Source organism: Rhyacophila brunnea, unplaced genomic scaffold (assembly GCF_057557595.1).
Source record: "Rhyacophila brunnea isolate RB1 unplaced genomic scaffold, BYU_Rbru_1.0 scaffold_7, whole genome shotgun sequence".
In the NCBI taxonomy this organism is placed as follows: domain Eukaryota; kingdom Metazoa; phylum Arthropoda; class Insecta; order Trichoptera; family Rhyacophilidae; genus Rhyacophila; species Rhyacophila brunnea.
The window spans coordinates 47201463-47223322 of NW_028233339.1; the positions used below are offsets into that span (position 1 = coordinate 47201463).

A 21860-nucleotide genomic window follows, 5' to 3' on the forward strand; every position below is an offset into this window, starting at 1 on the left:
CACCTTGTAAGGCTTCCTTGAAAATAGCTTCTGAGTACATGTTAAATAGCAGAGGTCACAATATCGTCGGTGTTTTGTAAAAAGGGCGAATCAACCATTTTGGCGAACTCGAGATTTTAATGAAAATACTATATGTACCCCACTAGCTTTGTTGTGTAAAAACGGCGAATTTTTATCTCCACAGGAAAGTACTTAAAAACGATAATCGATTAAAATTAAGTTAATTAAAATTACGAAATAAAAAGCAAATGTGACATATTAGGCCTTTTAAAATCTCTATATATATAAAAATCTCGTGTCACGATGTTTGTGGTCGAACTCCTCCGAAATGGCTCGACCGATTTTTATGAATTTTTTTATGTATATTTGTTAGGTATGAGAATAGGTCAACAAGTATATTTCATACCGCTAGGTGATTAGGGTATCTCTATCCAGAAAAATTTTCTTTTATTTTTTTGACAATTTTTTTTTGTATTTTTTTTATTATTTGGCATAAAAAATACCTATAACCCCAAATTTTCACCCTCCTACCCCCACCCTCCCATTTTTTAATCGCGATTTTATTATTTTTGTATGAACAAATTTAACCGTCGTCAAACAGAACGAAACTATTTATGTTGTTGAATGACAGATGGCGCTACGTCCGAGAAGAATTCAAGAGAAGCGTCGCGCCATTTTGACATTTCATTCGGCATACCACAACGCAGTGCGTGCAAAATTTTGTACGATTTATTTTATTTATCTATTTTTATGTGCGTGTATTACAGTGCACAATGCCAGCAAGACGCAAGGGGGGCCATTTGGGCCGTAGAACGAATAAAGCAACAAACATGCGAAATAGTAGAGCAAATAGAGCAAAAACGAACAAATCCAACAAGATAACAAAAACGTGCGTGTAAGCATGTCGCAATTGCGTGCATCTCAATCACAAGAGGCACAAGCTGAACGAAATCAACAACGACAATTGGAACGGAGCCAAGCGCGCCGGTTCGTAGTTAACACACGCAGAGCAAATGACCGACAACGCCAACAAGTACATCGAACATTTACATCCGCTTCGTTCCTTCGTCTCGCATTCGAGTACGAGCCAGATATTGAATATTCCGCTCATCCAAAAGTGCTGATTGGTGCTATGGACAAAGAATGTCCCCATTGTCATGCGCTCAAATTCAAACATGAGTCAGCCGGGATGTGTTGCGCATCAGGAAAAGTGCAACTACCAGAAATTGAGATACCACCAGAACCATTGAACGGCTTGCTCATCGGCACGGTTCTAGATTCAAACCTGTTCCTGAAGTCCATTCGCACATTCAATTCATGCTTCCAAATGACTTCGTCCGGAGCAACAGAAATAGTTCACAATACTGCGGCAAATGTTCAACAATTCCATTCTACGTTCAAAATCAAAGGCCAAGTATACCACAAAGTAGGCTCATTGCTGCCAATGCCAAACGAACCACATACATTTTTACAAATCTACTTCATGGGCGCGGCGGTGAGGACATCAATCATGTGGATGCACGTTGCGGCTACAATAGCCTCAATTCGCCTAATGCCAGGCGCATCGTCGGCGAACTGGACGCCCTGTTGAATGAGCACAATGAATTATTGAAATTCTTCAAAGCACACATGCACGAATTGCAAAGAGACAATCACGCTATTGTCATCAATCCTGATAAAACACCAGCTGGAGAGCACGTACGTCAATTCAATGCGACTGTTGTTGACGACATTGCTGGAATCATGGTTGGTGACCGCACATCGACGCGAGAAATCGTGATTCGAAGAAGAAGCAATAATCTGGAGTTCATTGCTGACACACACCGTACATAGGACGCTCTCCAATATCCGCTAATTTTCTGGAAGGGACAAGACGGATATTGCATAAACATTAAACAACGAGATCCTATCACAGATAATTCATTCATTATGAACATCATTACTCATTTTGAATTGAGAAAATGAATGGATGATGTTTTTTTTTGTTTTTATCGGCGGTCATCGTCTACAGCGCTCCATTCCTCTTTCTGTCATAGATCCCATCCCCACACACTTACGATACATTCGTTATTTTTTATTTAACAACCAAAATATTCACTACAAATAATTTATATGGCAGAACAACGTTTGCCGGGTCAGCTAGTATTATATAATAATACCTATTATAATGACAGTATTCTTTCTAAGCTTTCTTATAAACTTGTTAGATATTTATAATCATCTACAGGTAAAAAACAAATAAATGTCAAAAGTTAAAAATCCTCCTCCTGTAAAGTAGCATTTTGGTTAATTCGCCCTTTTTACAAAACACCGACGATATACACCCTGTCTTACACCGTGACAAATTTTTACCTCTCCACTGATTTCGTTTTCGATCTTAATATTCGCTGTTTGATTCCAATGTAAGTTAGCTATCAGTTGAATGTCTCTTGCATCGATGCCTTTCTCCTGTAAGAGTTCGAGATGTGCATTAATAAAAGACAATATACAGGTATATATTAGCATCTTGAGGATTCTACAATACCCCATTGTTTCGATATAGTTTGATGAGAGATAAACATTTTTCTTCTTTTCATCATTACGAATTGTTACACAATACCCGTCCCAGTTCACTGGCGTCTGCGAACGCACTCCGCTCGCCTGTGTGTTAGCGAAAAAACCGACAGCACTCGGAACGCATTCTGTGGTTCGCAAACTGTACATGCTTGATACATGGGAACGTATCTACTAAAAACGATCATGGAGCGCTACTGGTTTGCGAATGTTATGGATACGCGGCTTAAGATCTACATAAATAAATAAAAAATAACGTGATTCATTGTTGTTCATTTTTTAGATTTTATTCGGTCAAAAATTGATTGCTGAAACAACTGAACCCAAGACCACCATAACATCGGTTGCGATATCGCTGTGCGGTCAATACTTGGTCTACGCTCAAGAGAATGGAATCATCAACAAATTCGTCTGGAAGATCAACTACACGATATTCATGATCGAATTAAAAGATGAGATTTATGATCTGGAGTTTGTTAACTGCACGACGTTGGTGGTTATCGGTAAAGAGAATGTATTCACGGTTTTAATCATTTTAGAAAACGAATGCTGCATCAAAACTCAATTATCCGGTGACATAGTAGCCATACCGAGAGATATAGATACTATAGATCATTCGTATCTATCAAAGGGCATGAAGAATCTAGGGGTTGAGGAAAATATAAGCCCAGTATCAAAAGAAAGTCATAATATTGAGTTTGATAAAACATACAACTGTCACTGCACGGAGTATCGTGTTAAATGTTTCTTAATTCAAGACAACAGTCTTATAGTAAGTGTCGCTCGAAACGGTAACATCAAACTGTGGAGTGCGTCTACGTCACAACTTCTGGCTGATTTGGTTTCGGGCAGAGACGGCACTGAAGTGTCGTGTGTTTTTCTTCAAAACTCAAGACTTTTGGTCTTGTGCTACCATTCTGGAAATATTGCGGTGAGTATATTGTTTGCAAATAATTTTTTTATTTTATTCATAAGATGTTTGTTGTAAAATTAAGTGTCTTGAAACATAGCCTTTCTCTGGCCTCTACCGTGCAAATCAATATATACAAATTGGGAGGGCAAGAGATCTTACTAGACGCACTTTATTCATTTTGGTAATACTTAAGCTCTCCCAAATTCATCAGAAAATCAAAAAAGTCATTTTGCAGGTGAGCCATTTGAAATTTTAATTTTAATATAGAAAAACTAGCCATCTCTCTCACGATGGCCGCGTCGGCCTATCGCGCCATGTCTCAGGTTCAAATCTTGGGTCTGGCAAGTACACATATTGTTTATCAATTTGTGTATGAGTCAGAGTATGGACCTAATAGGTTGAGCAAGTGGCTGACATCCATTTCTCATGAAAACAAAATCTGTTAATACAAACCTCCACTCTGTGGAGGCCCGTATGATCCTATTAGGATCGGACATGGTTGAAAGAAAAAGAATAAAGCCATCTCTGCATGTGATTTCACAATAAACAATGTGTCATCCACACATCTCAAATTGGAGAGCTTTTTACCTCTTACAATGATGCCGTTTGCCCAATTCATTTGCAGTGTTCAACCATATCGGTATTATAAATATATATTCAGCAGTCTTCCTATGTACGATGATAATTGATGCGGTCTATTCATACATCGGTACACACACTTTGGACTATAACGCCATGGGTCCCAGGTTCGAATCCTGGGTCTGGCAAGTACACATTGTTTTTCAATTTGTGTGTGAGTCAGGGTGTGGACGTAATAGGATAAGCAAGTGGCTGACATCCATTTCTCGTAAAAACATAATCTGTTAATACACACCTCTACTCTGTGGAGGCCCATATTATGATCCTATTCGGATCGGACATGGCCGAATAAAAATAAATTCATTCACGGGTTACATTTGCATTATAATGTTAAGTGTGTTGCAATTAATTACGTGAAATACGGATGGTACAAGATATCTCGACATGAGCATGTTTTAGTGATTATTAAAACAATATAACCTAGTGTAACAAATGAAAATTTCACAGTTTATATTGGCAATGCTACACATTTAATCATTCATGGAATTATTGACTCTTTAGATGAATTTAAAATAGTTTTAAAATGCTTGCGTGTAGTGAAGTTTCCTACAAATGAATTGGTAATGCAAAATGAATTGCAGTCAATTTAAATGCCAATCCTATGAATCAATTTTTCGCCTTCTAGAAGAGTATTTCTTTAATGTTTTCATCCCCTATCAGGTGTCAACCACCATCAGGGTGATTTTCACTCTATCATCTGCTGCCCGGAATGGTTCGGTGGAACTGCACTCATACCAATCATAGAGGTGAAGTAACAAAATGTGGCGTCCTGTGCTATGTTTACTGTCGATCTTTCCTAGTATAGCTGGGGAATATGCACTTTTATAGTCTCATAATGTGGATGATGCCCTGTATTTTTCTTTTTTTGATACTGCGCAGGACTTATCGGTCCTTACCCATTCTTTGGAGGATGTCAACATTTGTCACTGTCAGTCCAAGGAATTTTGAGGATGCTTCTATATAGAAATGTCTCAAAAACTTTAAGTCTCCGTGACATCTGGATTGGCATCTTGATACCAGATGAAAGTCTCCCACAGGAGACTACCTCAAAGGGCGGACCGAACCATCAACTTTCCCAGAACACCACAGCCTACGTCCACTCTTCGCGGTTATCACAACCCTCGGCCGAGCGAAGCCCGCCTCAACCGGAAATTCAAATTCGTTAGAATCCCGCCAAAACAGACGCGGCCTACCGATAGCGCCGCCACCGGTCAATTTGTCGGTAAAACAGGGAGGTTCGCGACCGAGAGCGGGATGACGCCGAATCTGACGGTTGAACACGCGCGAAAAGGTTCTTCTTCGATTGGCCGCCGGACAGCGAGCATCGTCTCTGCTCGCCTCGGACGCGAAGCCAAGATACATATCCCGCCAAAAGGACCGCGTCGGCAGACTTCTCAAGCATCTCCAGGAAATAAAGGACCACATCGGCAGCACGCCAAGCCACAAGCCCCAATCCTATCTCCCATCGGACAGCGAGCATCGCCTCGGATGCCAAGCATCAGCAGCTAGGACGCAAAGAAGCCACGCTTGCAGCCCGCCAATTACCGACCGACCGCCATGACAATAACATGTAACGACTTACAATAAACCAGCCTTGACCAAATACCCCGTGCGTTTCTGTCTCCCACCCCCGCTTTGACCTTGACGTTATCACGGCCTGCTATCTCCGCTTTACACGCGGAAGGCCGGTGATAATCTATTACTATGGACAAAGAACTAGGGACCGTGAAGAGTAAAGGGAGCTAGGGGAAGCCTTCATCCAGTGGTGTTCGACCCCGGCTGATGATGATTATGGATTACTTTAATTTTCAGTGTTATCTTTTTTGTGTTTTTTGATATTTTCAGATATACAATCTTGTGAGCAACAGTAATGAGCAAGAGGTTCCACTCTCTGCTTTCCTTTTTGATTCGAGTGAAAAGCTGGACAGGTGCATCACCAGCTGCTGCGTATCATACGACTGCAAAGTGTTAGCCTTGGGACAGGTTTCTGGAGATATTGTGGTAAATTATTAATAATATTCTTCATTTTCAGTTATATGTTATAAGGCTCTAACACTTCTCAAATGGGCTCTGCGACAGACAGTAAGTTATGTGACAGTTGCTGGTTTTCACACTGGTAGACTCACAGGACCGATCAGATCCAACGACTCACATCGATTGTCTGCCCCGATTGTATCTGATCGTTCAACTCAGACTCAGTCGACGATCGGCGGAGTTGGAAGCTCTGCTTTTATTCTTAATTTTACTTATTCTATTAATTTTATTTTGCTTAAAAACTTTTTATTTTAAAATTAATCATTATTTCAAAATATATAATATTCATGCAAACTTTCATGTGCCAAAACAGCTAAAAAGAAAATTGTAATATTGGTTGGCGTGTACAGTTCGGTTATGAGGAATACAGCGGAAAACACATTTTGAAAATAGCCGATATACTGGATTATTTGTTAGTTTGGGTTAGTTTAGGTTAGGTTAGGTTGGGTTAGGTTAGGTTTGGTTAGGTTAACCTAACAAATAATCCAGTATATCGGCTATTTTCAAAATGTGTTTGCCGCTGTATTCCTCATGACCGAACTGTACCGGGATTTCTTTTTAAACTAGAAACAGCATTTTGGAACTCAATCGGATGCTTTTATCAACAACAAAAAACCGTTCAGAATTCAGGCTGAGAGATTTTTTAAAGATAATTTTCACATTACTATAAAAATCCAGAGCTTTATTTAGATGTCCATCTGAAATCCTGGTGTAGAGGTTTTCTTTTTTCTTTATTTTATGTTATCAAAAAAATAGCTTTCACTCTATATATTATTTATTCCGTTTCTTTAGCTTTTTCATAGAAAAAATATCTGTCTATAATCATCAGTGTCCTTTAAAGATCTATAATTCTTTCACATGTCAGCACAATATGCACATATGCCATAGGTTCAGCACCGTTGGTATAGATTATGTAGAAACAACGAATATAGACACAGTTATCCTTGATCAGCTGATCCCATGGCAGGTCGATAATGGCAGTCATTCTAGTGGACTTGGACTCCACATGGGAATGCTGGTCAATGCCGTATTTTGTAAGGACCAAATGCTGCTCAAAGGTCTTGACTTTTGAGTTTTCGATGTCTTTGCGGAATCTTAGGGGCACACTGATACAACCACATTACAAAAACTCAAATTTGTGAGCTAACAAGTCAGTCTTTGGTATCTAACATAATCACGAAGAGGCTCTTCACATGACTTGGACATGTGTTCGCAATGCGGCCAAAGAGTGACGCTCTATACACCCGTGGCACAGTCTTTGGGATTCCATCGATGAGGCTGGCCCTTTCCACCCTGCAGCTGTGCTATAAAAGCGATATACGCACTGCAAGTCTCACATTGTGGGACGTGTGAGACATGGTGATGGCAATTTGCCCTATGCTCCGATGCTGGAGCGTAAAAGGGTGCAATAGTACTACCCAATAGTATTTGATTTTTTTTGTAAGTTTGTTTATATTCACTAATTTATTGATAATGCTGATAAAATTATTGGGTGTATTTTTGATCATTTCAGATATGGCACATAATCGCGAAGAGCTTAGTGACGATTCTCACCTTTGACAGGACACCTGTAATCGATTTAAAATTCTCACCGCCTCCGTTTGCGTACAATGAGCCGGTCACAGAGTCTCGGAGGAATCCGGTCGGCCTAACCACCTCAGCCAGCGCAAACGACGCCTCCATGAAGCCTGATGATGAAACTCCCTTGATTCTTGTTTCACTGACAGGACAGATCGCATGGTGGAATATCAGTTGTATACTCGCTGCTAAGAAGTCTTTGAAAAGAGTAAGCAGGTAAATATCGTGTTATTATATAGATGTTGAAGAAAACCTTCCCTAATTGATGACTCAAATAATTAGAAGTGAAGTTGCTACCTATGCTCCTGTATGGCTGTGAGACATGGCATCTTACTAAGCTTCAAGAGTCTCAGCGTGTGCCTGCGCAGTAGAACGATAGTGGCGAATCTGCCGGCAAAAAAAACCAACTACACCGCACCGCGGAGACACTCATTTTGAGGTTAACCGATTTTTACGATCTGTCAAATAGTATAATAAAATGACAACATCGCGTCTCGCTTACTCTTCAAGAATGAGATTGGAGAGACAGTCAGGACTTTTACGTGTAAACAGTAAAGTTACTGTCACACTATAGCTGCCAGTAAATCCATGCACGTGTACAGGCGCTATTACAGTTACATTTCAGTTTATTCCATCTTACATGGGTACTTGTTTTGTTCACACCTTGGTAAAATAATATATGATTGCTTTTTCAGTACATTGAGGAGCTTAACCTCAATGCCGATCAGTCAGCCGACTGATAAAATTTCTTTAATGGAATTCGACCAGTTGATGAATTTTACCAACCCTCCAAATAAAAACCCTAACTCCTATGAGACAGACTGGGAACGTCTTTGGAAAGGAAAGAGGTTTGTGCCTACTCTCTACCTATTATTCTATCTACTACATACTTTTTTATGTCGTGTTGTAAATGTGCTTATAATTTGTAATATTGGCTTTATCAATTAATTCGAATTTGAAATTCCCCCCCCAGGAATGAATAGAATACAAATTATTTAGGTGAATGGAATAATACTTGTTCTTTGTTAGGACCTCAGAGCGTTCTGACCTGGATGATTTCGCTGTCGCACAGCTTTTGCAAAGGGTTGTTCCCACACTCCTCTCTGCATTTTCGGCCCTAAACGTAAGGTCGGTGTCGGTGGAAGACCTGTGGCACTCATGAAGTGATGCAATCGTCAGGGGCATCAAATGTTTGCTTTAATATTCTGATGTGGCATGTCTAAATGACAAGACAGTGCGATGGACATAAACAAACACTAACAGTCCTAATAATTTATAACCGATAGACCACGCTTATTCGATATCCATTTGTGAATTTGGCAGGTCGTAATAACTCATAGATGAGCACCCGCAGTTATAGCTGCAGGCCAGGTGTTCATCACTATTCAAAGTGTGGAGTGCTTGGGTAGGGGTATATACCTGAAAAATTGCGAGGATCCGTGGGGTAAATGCGGAAGTCTGTGGCACCTACTAGATTTTGTTAACCCCGCCCCTTCCCGCCATCTTAACAATTCAATAATAAATTATTTTGTATAATTTTTCAAAATGGAACCCCTCCACACCATTTTTGTGCATGCCTGGGTAGTGATTATTAAATGATTATAATGATCTAATTTTGCGGTTATGTTTAACACAGTAGGAAAAATGCAGGGCTTTTTTTTAAAAAAACAAAGGTGCCGGAACTGACTTCTTGCCAAACTTCTTACCTACTAAAGAAAATTATATTCAAATATTATTACACAACCACATATTTTTAAATGTTAATATGCTCGAAGGAAATTAGCACCGAACAGGCGATTTTTTTTTACGATTAGAGCAAATTTGTGATGTGTATTTATCCCACTTATCTCGTCGATCCCCCAAGCTAGAGCCCTGACAGCCCCCCCTTTGTGGGGGCCATGGTTATGTCCAAAGTTCAGTCCGATTTTCATATAGCAAATCGTCTCGATTACATTTCTTAGTGTTAGAGTCTATGGCCGAATGTCTTCCACTGAGTAACCACCGATCAACGTATTTTTGAAGGATCGAAAAGTGTCAAAGGTGGTCCGACAAGTTTGATGAACAAAAGTGCTGAAACTGTTTTTGTTGTTTCTTCAACAAAGCTCTTATTGGGGTAATAATTAGATTCATTTGTGAAAATTCACGTTCATATTCACTTAAAGAACTGGTAATAGAATTCAATGCATATATCAAACGTGTTAGTTATTCAGGATATGTCTTCATATGAGATGATTCAGGAAAATTAACTTGTACTATGTAAGCGCGAACATTGTTTCATCTAATTGTTTTTGAAACATTAAAAATACCGTGGAAAAAGGTGCAGGAACGCCGTTTCACCGCGTTACATGATAAAAAAAGCCCTGGAAAAATGTATGTATAAAATAGTTAGGCCAGTGCTGCGAAACTAGTCAATGCGTTTCATACAGATGTTGACGTTTGTAGATAGCAACAACATACAGCGTTTTCTATTATTTTTAAATAATAAATTTCCATTACAGCTACAGGAAGTACAATCCTCGCAAGGAATTATTGGCGTGCATTAAGCTAGTCGGTGAAGAGGCCAACAAACTGATGGTGGACAGCATGTTTGAAAAATTTGTCACCATAGACAACAGCGGAACCATCTACATAATGAATGTATTCAACAACAAGAGAGAAATCCGGGAGCGTGCACACTCAGATAGTCTTCACGAAGAATCTTAGATGTGCCACTATTTATTAATTTATACTGTACAATATAATGATTATCAAATCAAATGTATTTATGTAGATGTAGTACATCCGCAAATGATGTAAAACTAATTAAATTTATTTCATTATATTAATTATAAGATAGTTCGAAATATATATGTGTATCGTGATGGAGTCAAAAAGAACAATTAGTAAAACAATAAAGTCAATATGAAACATAAGTCCCGTGTTTTAATACAATGTGTCCCTATCCTAAATCAAAAATGAGTAGTGCATAATAACTTAAAAAATAGATTTATTATAAACCAACTACATATTTAATGGTTTACCTCGACCTCTCATCACACTGAGAGTAAAGAGGCGACGTTGGACCTGGCTCGGCCACGTGCTGCGGATGCCAGAAGAGAACCTCAACCTCGCTTGCCTGTTCTTCAAGCTGACCGGATTCTGGCGTCCTGGAAGGCCGCTAAATACTATCTATAGAGTGTATACGGCGGAGCTACGGGATGCTGGTTTGATCCGGAACGAAGCAAGAAGACTGGCAAGCGACAGGGATTCTTGTAGGCGTCGCGTGGTGTCCATATGCTCCAACTAAGGAGCGGATATGGGCGAAGAATGTGGGATACCTAATTGATACACAGGTCTTGTGGAATGTTACAGAACTATTTATGAGAAAATATTTTAAAAAAGACCTTTTCATCCTTCTTTTACATTGCTCTACTCTCCTACATTCAACTTTTGCACATTAAAAAACCAATTATGTGCAACTGTATTCACAAATCAATTATTTAGGCATCAAAAAATATTCAAAAATAGTTACAACCAAAGATGTTAAATTTTCTTTCAGATGGAGCCTTCTGTGTTTTGCTATAAAAAAAATCATTGAAAGAAGTTCCTATTTGTCATAAGTGCCATTTTTTATGGAAAAAACGTAGGTTTTGTACAGAAAATCGGTACAGTAACATTTTAATGTAATATAATAAACGATTGATAGATTTTCTCTGATTACATTTTGAATAGGTATTAAGTAAAATGGCATTGCACACTTTTTGCCCGTGGCACGTTTTTAATGTGAGTTTACGTGTGATCACACAATGAGATAGTAATGTGTATCTAGTGGTAGACCAACTTGAAATTGCTATTTCGACTGGTTACAAATTATATAGGATAAATTTAATTATTGTTACCATTATTATTTCTGACTGCTTTTATATGAACCCTATTGGATCGTTTTCACTCGCTCGACGTTGCTATAATAATTATTAGGTCATAATATTTTTGTCAAGAGAATCGAACTTCATGCTTATGTGGTGGTGGTATGTTTATAGCACTATTCTTGAACTCTTTACCAACTACCTATTTACAATAAAATTGTAACAATAATAATTAAAAATTAAAGTAATTTGAAAATCTTTCTTTGAAGTAAATGGTAAAGATTAATTCTCAGACATTTGCCATTCAGGCGAGTAACCTCGACAGTGATTAACTATACAAAAAAATACGATGATTATGCAAGAAAACAGCTGATAAGTATTTTTTTTTACAATAACCTACATCCAGGAGGCAGCTCTCGTGGTGCAGTGGGTAAGGCGCTCGCCTTCCACCCGAGAGTTCCTGGGTTCGATTCCCGGTCATGACAAAAACATTTATGTGTTTTTCTCAAAGCCTGGGTGTTTGTGATTGTTCAAAATTACTAACAACCACCTTGTACGAAAAAGCAAGGACATGGTTATTAATAATTCTAAAAAAAAAAAAAAACCTACATCCAGGATACTGGATGAGATTTTTACTAACAAAACATGACGTAAAGAACTTGAAGGATAGATTGTGTCATGGTTCACGGTACCGTCCAATTTTAAACAGTACATAGTAATATAGATTAAAATAACAAAGAGATTGAAGATTGTCCAATCTCTTTGACTAATAACCATCTAATACTGACCTACAAACTTATCTTTAAAATGGAACTACGAACTACCATAGAACGCCATTTTGAAAATTTCATTCGAATGTCAGATTTTGTCCAATTACGAGTCTTGGGCCCATTTCTGACGGGACACCGGTGTCGCGCTCGATATAATATAGGAGGCCTTTGAATTCGAATAAAAGGCCTTTGTATTATGTTTATGAACGCCCATGAGCTAATGACTCAATGCATAATTTCGCGTTATAAATTAGAACATAAAACTAGCTGCAGTAATAAAAGCAAGTGTGTCGGCGGCTTGAGAATGTAGCGGCCGACGGAAAAGTGTACCGGACACGCGTTGACTTATTAGCTCTGGGGCGTTCATAAACATAATACAAAGGCCCCTTTATTCGAATACAAAGGCCTCCTATATTATATCGAGCACGACACCGGTGTCCCGTCTGAAACGGGAAATGAAATAAAATGTTAATTATTATTGAAGAAGAAAATTTCCATATTAACATCATCATTTTACAATAATATCATCATTTTTTTTTTTATTAAAATATAATAAAAATAAAGTATTTAAAAATTAAAAATAGGGTTTCTGATATTTTTGTACAGGCAGCACTAAAAGCAGATGTCAAATTAGTATTGAATTTGTCCGCGATTTTTGGTGGCGCAAGTGCAGCAAGCTGCATCAATTTTTAGATTTGACTCAGCGTGAAGCGTTCGTCCGTTGGGGTGAAAAATATTATGATATGAAAGTGATGTTTTGATATAAAAGCGTGATGTGTTTGTTTTTTATTGTGAATTAGTAAATTGTGCAGGTGTCCAGTGAAATATCGAAACGTTTAAAGTATATTATTTTATCCGATTTCCATCACGGATAAATTAAATTGTTGTGGTCGTGCAATAGGAAGTCTAACGTAAGTAATCTAAAAAATATTATAAAAGTTTAAAATTAATATTCTTATGTATTAACTCGTGTAGATTTTGTAAGATATTGTATTATAAAGAGAGTTGCTATGTTATAGTGTATATTTTGTTTTAGTTGAATTTAGAAATCAATTGAAGAATTTTGCCTGACTCTTCGAAAATGTTTTCGATACAAACATTTGCATGCAAAGCTAAACGAACTCATTTTGCAATCAATATAGAGGGAAAACACAAAGAGAACGTTAATTATTAGAAAACGAGCTGTTCGCCGCCTTATCTAGTAATGCATTCTAATTTACCTTTAATATTTTCTTACTTATTTCAATTGATAACTAAATGATATTGTTTAATCGATATTATCTTTGACAGACTCGAACGTTATTTTTTTATATAGATAGATCAATAATTTATTTAGGTTAATCGAGTGCATTTCAAAATGCACTCGATTCTCTACAACCGGTATAAATGTAGGTACCTACGTTATGTATTTCGGACAGTATTTAATTTATCATCCCTACATACGTAGGTACAGTTTAAAAATCTAACTTGAACTAAACAAAAATAAATTTAACCACGTGCGGATGGAGTACTATGCGTGTAAGTAGGTACTTACTATAAAGAATAAGACGTGATAATGTTACGTTTATTATTTTTTGTCATTAGTCATTAGCAGGGCTTTTTTTTAAAAAAAAAAGGTGCCGGAACTCACTTCATGTCAAGCTTTTTACTAAATAAAATTATATTCAAATGTCACTTAAATGAAATTTAAAGGAGCTATCCCACGAAGCGAACAAAAAAAGGTTGATTTTTACGATAATTTTTTATTTTAGTCAAAACAAAGCTACAGAAACAATAAAATACATACATTATATTTGAAATATATTGTACAAATAAGACTAAATAAGACTAACTTTAAAATATAATTGTAAATACATATGTAATGTATTTATTTATGAACTTGCAACAACATCACTTACTGATAATTCTAATCTGTGATTAGTACAATGCCAAACTATAATTGAAGGAAATTTTTCTGTCAGCAATTTTTTCACTCCATTTTTAGAACCTAACATCACAGCAGCGCCGTCGCATGCAACCGAAACTAAATATTTTTTTAAATATTCTTCTGTCATCCCATATAAATCAAGAGATTGGAGTAATGATTCAAATATTCCTTTTGCCGTTACGTCTTTAAGTTCAATCAAATCCAAAAACAAATTAATTGGTGAATTCATTCCAACACTTTCGACACAGCATCGAACATACACAATGAGGGTGGTTTTTTGGCTTATGGTGGTAGACTCATCAATTATCAAAGAAATTATATTTTTCGATTGAACAATTTCTTTGAAAACATTTTTTCTCATTTCATCACATATATGATTTACAATGTTAACACATGCGTTAGTGGAATGGAGAATATGACCCATTTCGATCCCATTTAGTTCTTGGAGATTAATTTCACTTTCAAACATATTGAATGATTGATTTTCCTTAGCTACTTTATATGCAGTTCGAAAAATGTTTGCTGTTATTACTTTTTCGCGAGATAACGATTTTAAAAAAGTATTTTCAATCTGCTTTTTTTTGGCTTCAGAAATGATTTTTAACGCTGCTTTGTGTGCAATAGATCCTCTGTGATCGAAATTTTTTTTTCGAAGTGACCCCAATTGTAGCTTCCTCTCTTTCCCAGAATACGTGATTTCATTATTGGCCCATTCTTTGGATATTTTCATTCCCATTGTCGTTTCAGTTCCAAGAGTTCCAACGTTTCTGCAAATTGTGCAGCCAAGTTTCATTTTGTGTACGTTCAACCATTCGTTTTTTGAGCAAAAATCGTTTTTTTGATCTAATGACCAGCAGTCTGGCCAATCGTTTTGAGTTCGACCTTGATCCCCGAGATCAGCTAGAGATGATTCAGGAACATCTACATGTACCGATATTTCCATATCTTCTGTCATCGTTTCTGTTTTGAGCTTTTTATTTGCGGAATCGGCGCCGCTGCCGGTGGTTGAGAAGTAATAGGAAATTTTTTTCATATTTAAACTTGGGGTTGCACTAAATAATATATAAAATAGTTGCACAACACGTAATCGTAACACAAACTGACTAAACAAACGTAAATAACAATATACGCAGATGCTGCCATGCGATAAACGTCAAACTGTCAAAATCATAATACGCAGCATACGTATGAAGCTAGTTACATACGCATGTTTGCTATTTAAACTATACGGTTACTTCACTAACACTAACACGCCAACATTCAAAATGGCTTCCACCTGTACCTTATTTTATCATTTTAACGAATTATTATTGTAATTACTTAAGCGCAAATATTTTTTCGTTTAATTGATTTTGAAATAAAACCGTGAAAAAAGGTGCCGGAACGCCGTTCCACCGCGTTAAATGGAAAAAAAAGCCCTGGTCATTAGTATTATAATAATATTATGTATGTACGTCCCGTGACGTCCTGTGAGGGCAGGAAGGTCATGCGTTGCTTAGGTGCGGAAAATTATAAAAAATGCGACTAACGTAGGAACGAATATAATATTTTTTGAAAGCAGTGGCGGTTTTCTATGAAGCGAATTAGTTTTAAAAAATATATTATAAGGGTGCCTCCAATTTTTTTTTTAAAATTAGATCCAACGTTTCCCGGGCTGGTGTTGTTGCAGACGTTGCAGTGTTGGTGGAGTCTGGTGCAGAGGTGGCAAAATTAGAAGGGGGCGCCTTAAAAGCGCGTTGACACGGTCCGAGTACGATCTAAGTACACTTGGACCGAGTGCCATCCAAGTGCACTCGTATGAGACATCTTCATACTAATTATTCCTATCTAAGCTACTCGGACCGCGTCCTACTCATCCAAGTTAGCTTGGATAAGATTACTTTGTATGAAGCTGTTTTCATACGAGTGCGCTTGAATGGCACTCGGTCCAAGCTTGGACCGTGTCAACGCGGCTTTAGGAGTGAAAATTAATTCCAGATTATTTTACTTATGGTTATTTCTATTCTTAAACATGCTTAGTTTAAAAACCTCTCTCCAATGTATTAAAGAGATTTTTTTTTAAATAATTCATAAAGTGAATGTAATTTTAAATAATCATTTTATCTATATAATAATATATTATCGAACTTCATTATTGTGTGATCACACGAATGTTTTTTTCTGCATATCATTTTTCTTTTCCAAAAAGCGATGTTTTTTTTTTTTAATAAGACAGATTAAAAATGATGTAAGTATTATTAAAAAAATCTCTTGTCTCATACCATTTTTCAAACAGAGACCATTTTTAATCGAGAGATCCGAGAGTAATTGCCGCTCAAAATTTAACTGTCTCATCCGAAAATATAAATATACAATATTTTATAAAAAATAAACACACTTTTACTCAGTTAATGATACTGTATTGTTGAATTTAATTATTTTGAAATGTTTTTAAAAAATATTATATTGGAGAAATAGAATAACAGTTTTGGCCGATTCTATTTGACTCGACGCACGATCTGTATACCTACCTACCTATAGCACGGCAAGTTAGGACGCGGACAACTTGTCGCAGTGGTTTGTAAACTAAAAACAACGACTAAAATACAGGATGTTTCGCTTTTTGGGATGCACACGAGTTACACCACGTATAAATAGCATTTTTAGGTATATTGGCATTTATTTTTTTTTAGTTCTTGAGAAGTGTCACCAAAAAATACCACATGGGGTCTTATGTTGTAACTTGTGAGTTGAAGTCGCCCGGTCGACATGACGTCATATGACATCATTGTGACGTACTACCGGAGTCATAATAGCATTCGAGAAATTAACGCTACTCAAATACTGGCGTTATTCATTGTCTCCATACACAAATAGGTGTTTCAGCATAATAATATCTATGGTCAGCCGTGTGCTTGGGCGGCTCGCCTCGATGCGTGTGTTGAGGTTACGCCACAATTAGGTCATGTCGTCGGGTGACTTCATGTCACAAGTTATAACTAGGGCCCGGATTTATATGCTAGTGCATGTTTTGTTAGGGGGTGTATGCACAGCTATGAGAGTTGCACAGAAATCTGTTTTGAAAGACACAGAATCCAAATATAAAATTTTATTGTGCATATAAATGCATATTTGAGACGTTAGAGCATATTTGAGACATTAGTGCATATTTCATAAATAAATGCATATTTTAGAGTTTTTGAATGTATAATTTTAGTTTTTTTTAAATTATTTTATCGAAATATAACTAAGTTAGGAAGGAAGATAGTTCAGATGCACTTGCATTTTTAATGCCATCTCCGAGCTGTGGATTTATCAGTGGAAAAAGTGAAGTCAACTCGGGCACTATTATTTAAAGTTTGCCCAAGTGGACGTTGAGAGGTAGTTTTCCGCATATAAACAAAATACTGACAGATACCTATGCGGAAAAATTTAATGCCAGAGCAAAACAACTGGCAAAAAACAGAAACTAGTATTTAGGAATAGTTAAGTGTGTCGTTTTTGTTTTTTAAGTTATGTTTGGTTTACATTGCATTTATTATTCAATTATTTGTAGTTACTTGTGAAAAAACTATTTTGAAAATTGTAATTGATTAACTTTATATTCTTTGTTTGTGTTTTTTGTTCTGATATCGTATTATGTTGAAAAATTATAAACTAGTTTTTGTCAGTAATATTGGGTAAAGTGGGTATTTGCAATTTTTTTCCACAAAAAATGTCAATTTTAAACTGCATATTTCTTCGGTTTTAGTGCATATTTTATTGATTTTAAGTGCATACGTGCATGCATATAACCATGTTTTTTGTTGCATACAAATCCGGGCCCTAGTTATAACATAAGGCCCATGGTCCACCCCATGCGGATCACCGTCCCCATACATTCGAGAGATTTTATTTGAAGTAACTACATTTTTCAATATTAAAAATTGACCAATTGTCAAAAATACCACTAAAATTATTTTTCTCTGCTTTTATTCAGATTTTATTTATCCCACATCCCCTAATCTGCGCTCACCTGCCTACTTCACCTATACAATAATTATCCTTGCCAATATATTGTATATTGAAATTCGCGATCACGTTTTTGATCTAGACTGCTGGCGTGTCCATTTAAATACGGGGGGATATATTTTAGACACGGTCTCGATAAGCGAAATTTTGCGAAAATCAATTTAGGATTTGAAAAGAAAATAATTTAAAATATGAAAAAGCCTTTTTTAATACATTTAACATTATAAATTTAATGTCATTCGTAATATAAATTTTATAACTTTACAATAAACTAAAAAATAACTTTGATTTTGTTCCACGTTGCAGACAAGAATCTACATATTGTCAATAGTTCGGCTTGTCTGGACTTTTGATTTAAAATTTGTCGATACTTTCAAAGATTTGTCAAATTTAATCTTACCATACGCACGTGATTCCACTTATCATAACGATCCCTGAGACGTGACATGTCAAAATAAATGCGGGACAAAAAGAGTGTTATTAAAAATTAAAAGATGGCGATATAACGAATTTTCACTTATTGGGTCGCAATGAACGAGGGTTACGTGTATGTATTTAGATTTGTGTATGACTGAATATAATATTGCGTCAAGTATTATTATACCTAAGTCAATGTTGGGATCCTAATTAAGTAAATATAATATTTGAACTTGGTCAAAAACAATAATATCCGATGCTGCCCCGTTTCTGGCGGAGTGAAAGACCTGAATTGCCCCCGGCATGGTCGATGGTCGATGGTCGGCGGCAGAATGCACCACATTACCACACTCCATTCATCGGGTTTTGTTTTACTCTCTTATTAACTAAATTGTATTTCTTCACCTGCCGGTTGCCAAGTCGGTTACGTCACTGAGTCACGAACTTGCTCTCCTCGCTTCATAGTCAGGGAATAATGCATTTTAAACATATTGCAAATTAAATTTGAATCGTAATATTAATTATGTTATTTTTTCCGCGTATTAATCATTTTATCTCTCGTGTAGCTTGCTTGCCACATACATAATCGCCGATAAAATTTAAAATTTAACCAGTCAATGTTTAGAAGTATCATTCAACTAAATTTCTATAAATAAATCATATTGATAATAATATATCCATATTTATATATATTATCAGTGGCGAAGGGTGGGGTTAGCTGTAGAGATCCGACATAAATAGCGCACACTAAACTTTGACAGATCAATAGATCTATTATGAAAAGTCATCTGTAATTTGTACCTATTCTTAGTTTAATGGAAACAAATAAGTATGACTGATAAAGTGTGCATTATTTTTATTGGATCTCGACTACCTACATCCACTATACGCCACTGCTATGTGTCCAATGCCCTCCTGAACATCACATTCATCGCTCAGACCCAGACTTATCGATTGCAGAAGAGATGTTTAATTTTATTTTTAAATAAGTATGTAGTGTAAAGTTCCTCTTCCCATCTCACTTCTGATTTTATTATTCTTGGCTCAGTCTTCCTGTTGATGGCATATACGATAAGTAACGATACATAGTTACTTATCGTATATGCCATTTAAAAGGTAATGAATATGCCTACCTAAAAAAAGAATAATCGAAAAATCTTGAAATTTCTCAAAAGTGGCAGCCATGTCAAAATCACCGACGATTTTTATACTCACCATCTGGCATCTAAATAAAACATTTAACATCTCATATCATAAACATAAACCATTCCAATTACACTTAGAGGTTGTGATCGAGAAATCTCGTCTCGAGATATCATCAATGAGAATCTCGAAAATTCAAGAAATTGTTAACTGAAAAAGAAAGCTACCGAAGCTCAAAAATGAAAACTTTGAAATTCCCTGTGGGAAAAAACGCACTAGACTTGTATTTTTTTTTTCTTTGAAAAGAGCATTATGGCATTGAGTACACCTATTGACCAATGCGCCATAATAAATTCGCCGGTTCAAAAAAATTGGTACAAAAAAGGTAAATAAAAAATAAATCAATAAACCACACTTGAATTCTGAAATCGAGAATTCTCGAGTCTCAAGAAATAAAAAAAAATCGAGAAATCACAAGCTCTACATACCCTAACGAACAACAATATACTATTTAGGTTTGGATATTTCTATTTCTCTTATAAAACTTGTAAATTATTACAAAAATTACCTAATATTTTTTTATGTAGGTACTTAGTTATGTAACCTTTTGCTCGATCTTTTATATTGCAAAAATTTGAAGGCGTTTTTCGCTTACACCTTTGTGTTTCAGAAGGAACCGTTTGTAATTATATTCCATTGTTGAGGTCCTTCCTGTAAAATTTCGTTTCTCAGCGTGACTTCCTTTTCTGTCTGCCTCAGAAGGAAGTAAACCCGTAATCTCTTTACCCCGTGAGATGAATTATTACGGACGGTATAAAATACAAGCGCCTCCCTTATTTCGCAAGCGGAACCCACCCTTGACCCTACCTCTAGTATTCTTGGGTTAGTTACGTTATGTAATTATACAAAGAAGCTACGAGTACATATAGATGATGGTGCTTTCACTGGAATGCCAATCGCAATCACTGAAGCGATTCTTACTTTGCCACCAATGTGGCCTTCTCTTCTGGATGTTTGACGACCGCTCGGTTCGCTTGAAACTTACGTATGTGTTTGGCATATTACGTTGGCACATACCACCCTGCCCACCTGAGCTGCAGCAGTTTAATGTTGGGAGCCTGGGTGAATTTTACCTAGGGATTGCAATACCGAATGAAAATACCAATACCGGTATTTCGGTATTTCCTATTGAATACCGATATTCGTGAAATATACGAAAAAAACAGTATCTACTTAACAATAAATTTATATATTATGTAAAAATCCTGACGGAAGCTCACAAACAAGATCGTGTGAAAAGCACTTTTTTGACTCATTCAAATGGGATGTCCTCCGTCATCCTGCTCATGTCCCGACCGGGCGCCAAGTATTTCCATCTTTTTCTTCACCTAAAGCTACATTTGGCTTAGAGACCGACGAGGACGCGGAGGAAGAGGTGAGAACATTTTTGAGGACGGCGGCGGCGGAGTTCTACGACAAGCGAATGAAGGACCTAGTGCCACGACTTAACAAGTGCATCGATCGTAACGGGGAAAACGTGGATTTCGTATGCTTTTTTTATAAAAATAAAAGGTACTGTTCGGTTAAAGCGGATACAGCGGAAAACGCATTTTGAAAATAGCCGATAAACTGGATTATTTGTTAGGTTAACCTAACCTAACCTAACCCAACCTAACCTAAACTAACCCAAACTAACAAATAATCCAGTTTATCGGCTATTTTCAAAATGCGTTTTCCGCTGTATCCGCTTTAACCGAACTGTACCAAATAAAATTTTCCTAATTTTTAAAATAATAAAGGTCTTTAATATTTGGACAACCGTCGTACATTGTTATTTTTATCAGTTACAATTTTCTTGAACGTGTAGTAATAATTTATTATAGATCGATACACCTGGACGCACACATTCTTCTACTTCTATAGTTACTTAGAGCTCGGTTGTTCCACCCGTTATATTAGTTGGTTGGTTAGTGTCTGACAGTGGGCGGAATCTGAAATCATATTATCCTCGTTGCTCTGTCTCCTGCCTCAACCCCCGCGCAGTCGCTGAC

General features: G+C 36.7%; 2 protein-coding genes across 2 annotated transcripts in view; both read left to right on the top strand.

Annotated features, from left to right (window-relative positions):
• Window positions 1-10627, top strand: part of LOC147064999 (uncharacterized) — a 49586-nt gene extending 38959 nt beyond the window's left edge. Inside the window, exons 15-19 of the mRNA XM_085958375.1 lie at window positions 2837-3484; window positions 5951-6106; window positions 7653-7933; window positions 8413-8565; window positions 10216-10627. Of these exons, the coding sequence (XP_085814501.1) occupies window positions 2837-3484; window positions 5951-6106; window positions 7653-7933; window positions 8413-8565; window positions 10216-10420 (1443 nt within the window). The 3' untranslated portion in view covers window positions 10421-10627. The remainder of the gene's footprint in view (window positions 1-2836; window positions 3485-5950; window positions 6107-7652; window positions 7934-8412; window positions 8566-10215) is intronic.
• Window positions 10628-13029: 2402 nt separating this feature from the next.
• corn (microtubule-binding protein cornetto) overlaps window positions 13030-21860 on the top strand; it is a 164200-nt gene continuing 155369 nt past the window's right edge. The window contains exon 1 of the mRNA XM_085958377.1: window positions 13030-13243. The gene's annotated coding sequence lies outside the window, so the exon portion shown is untranslated. The remainder of the gene's footprint in view (window positions 13244-21860) is intronic.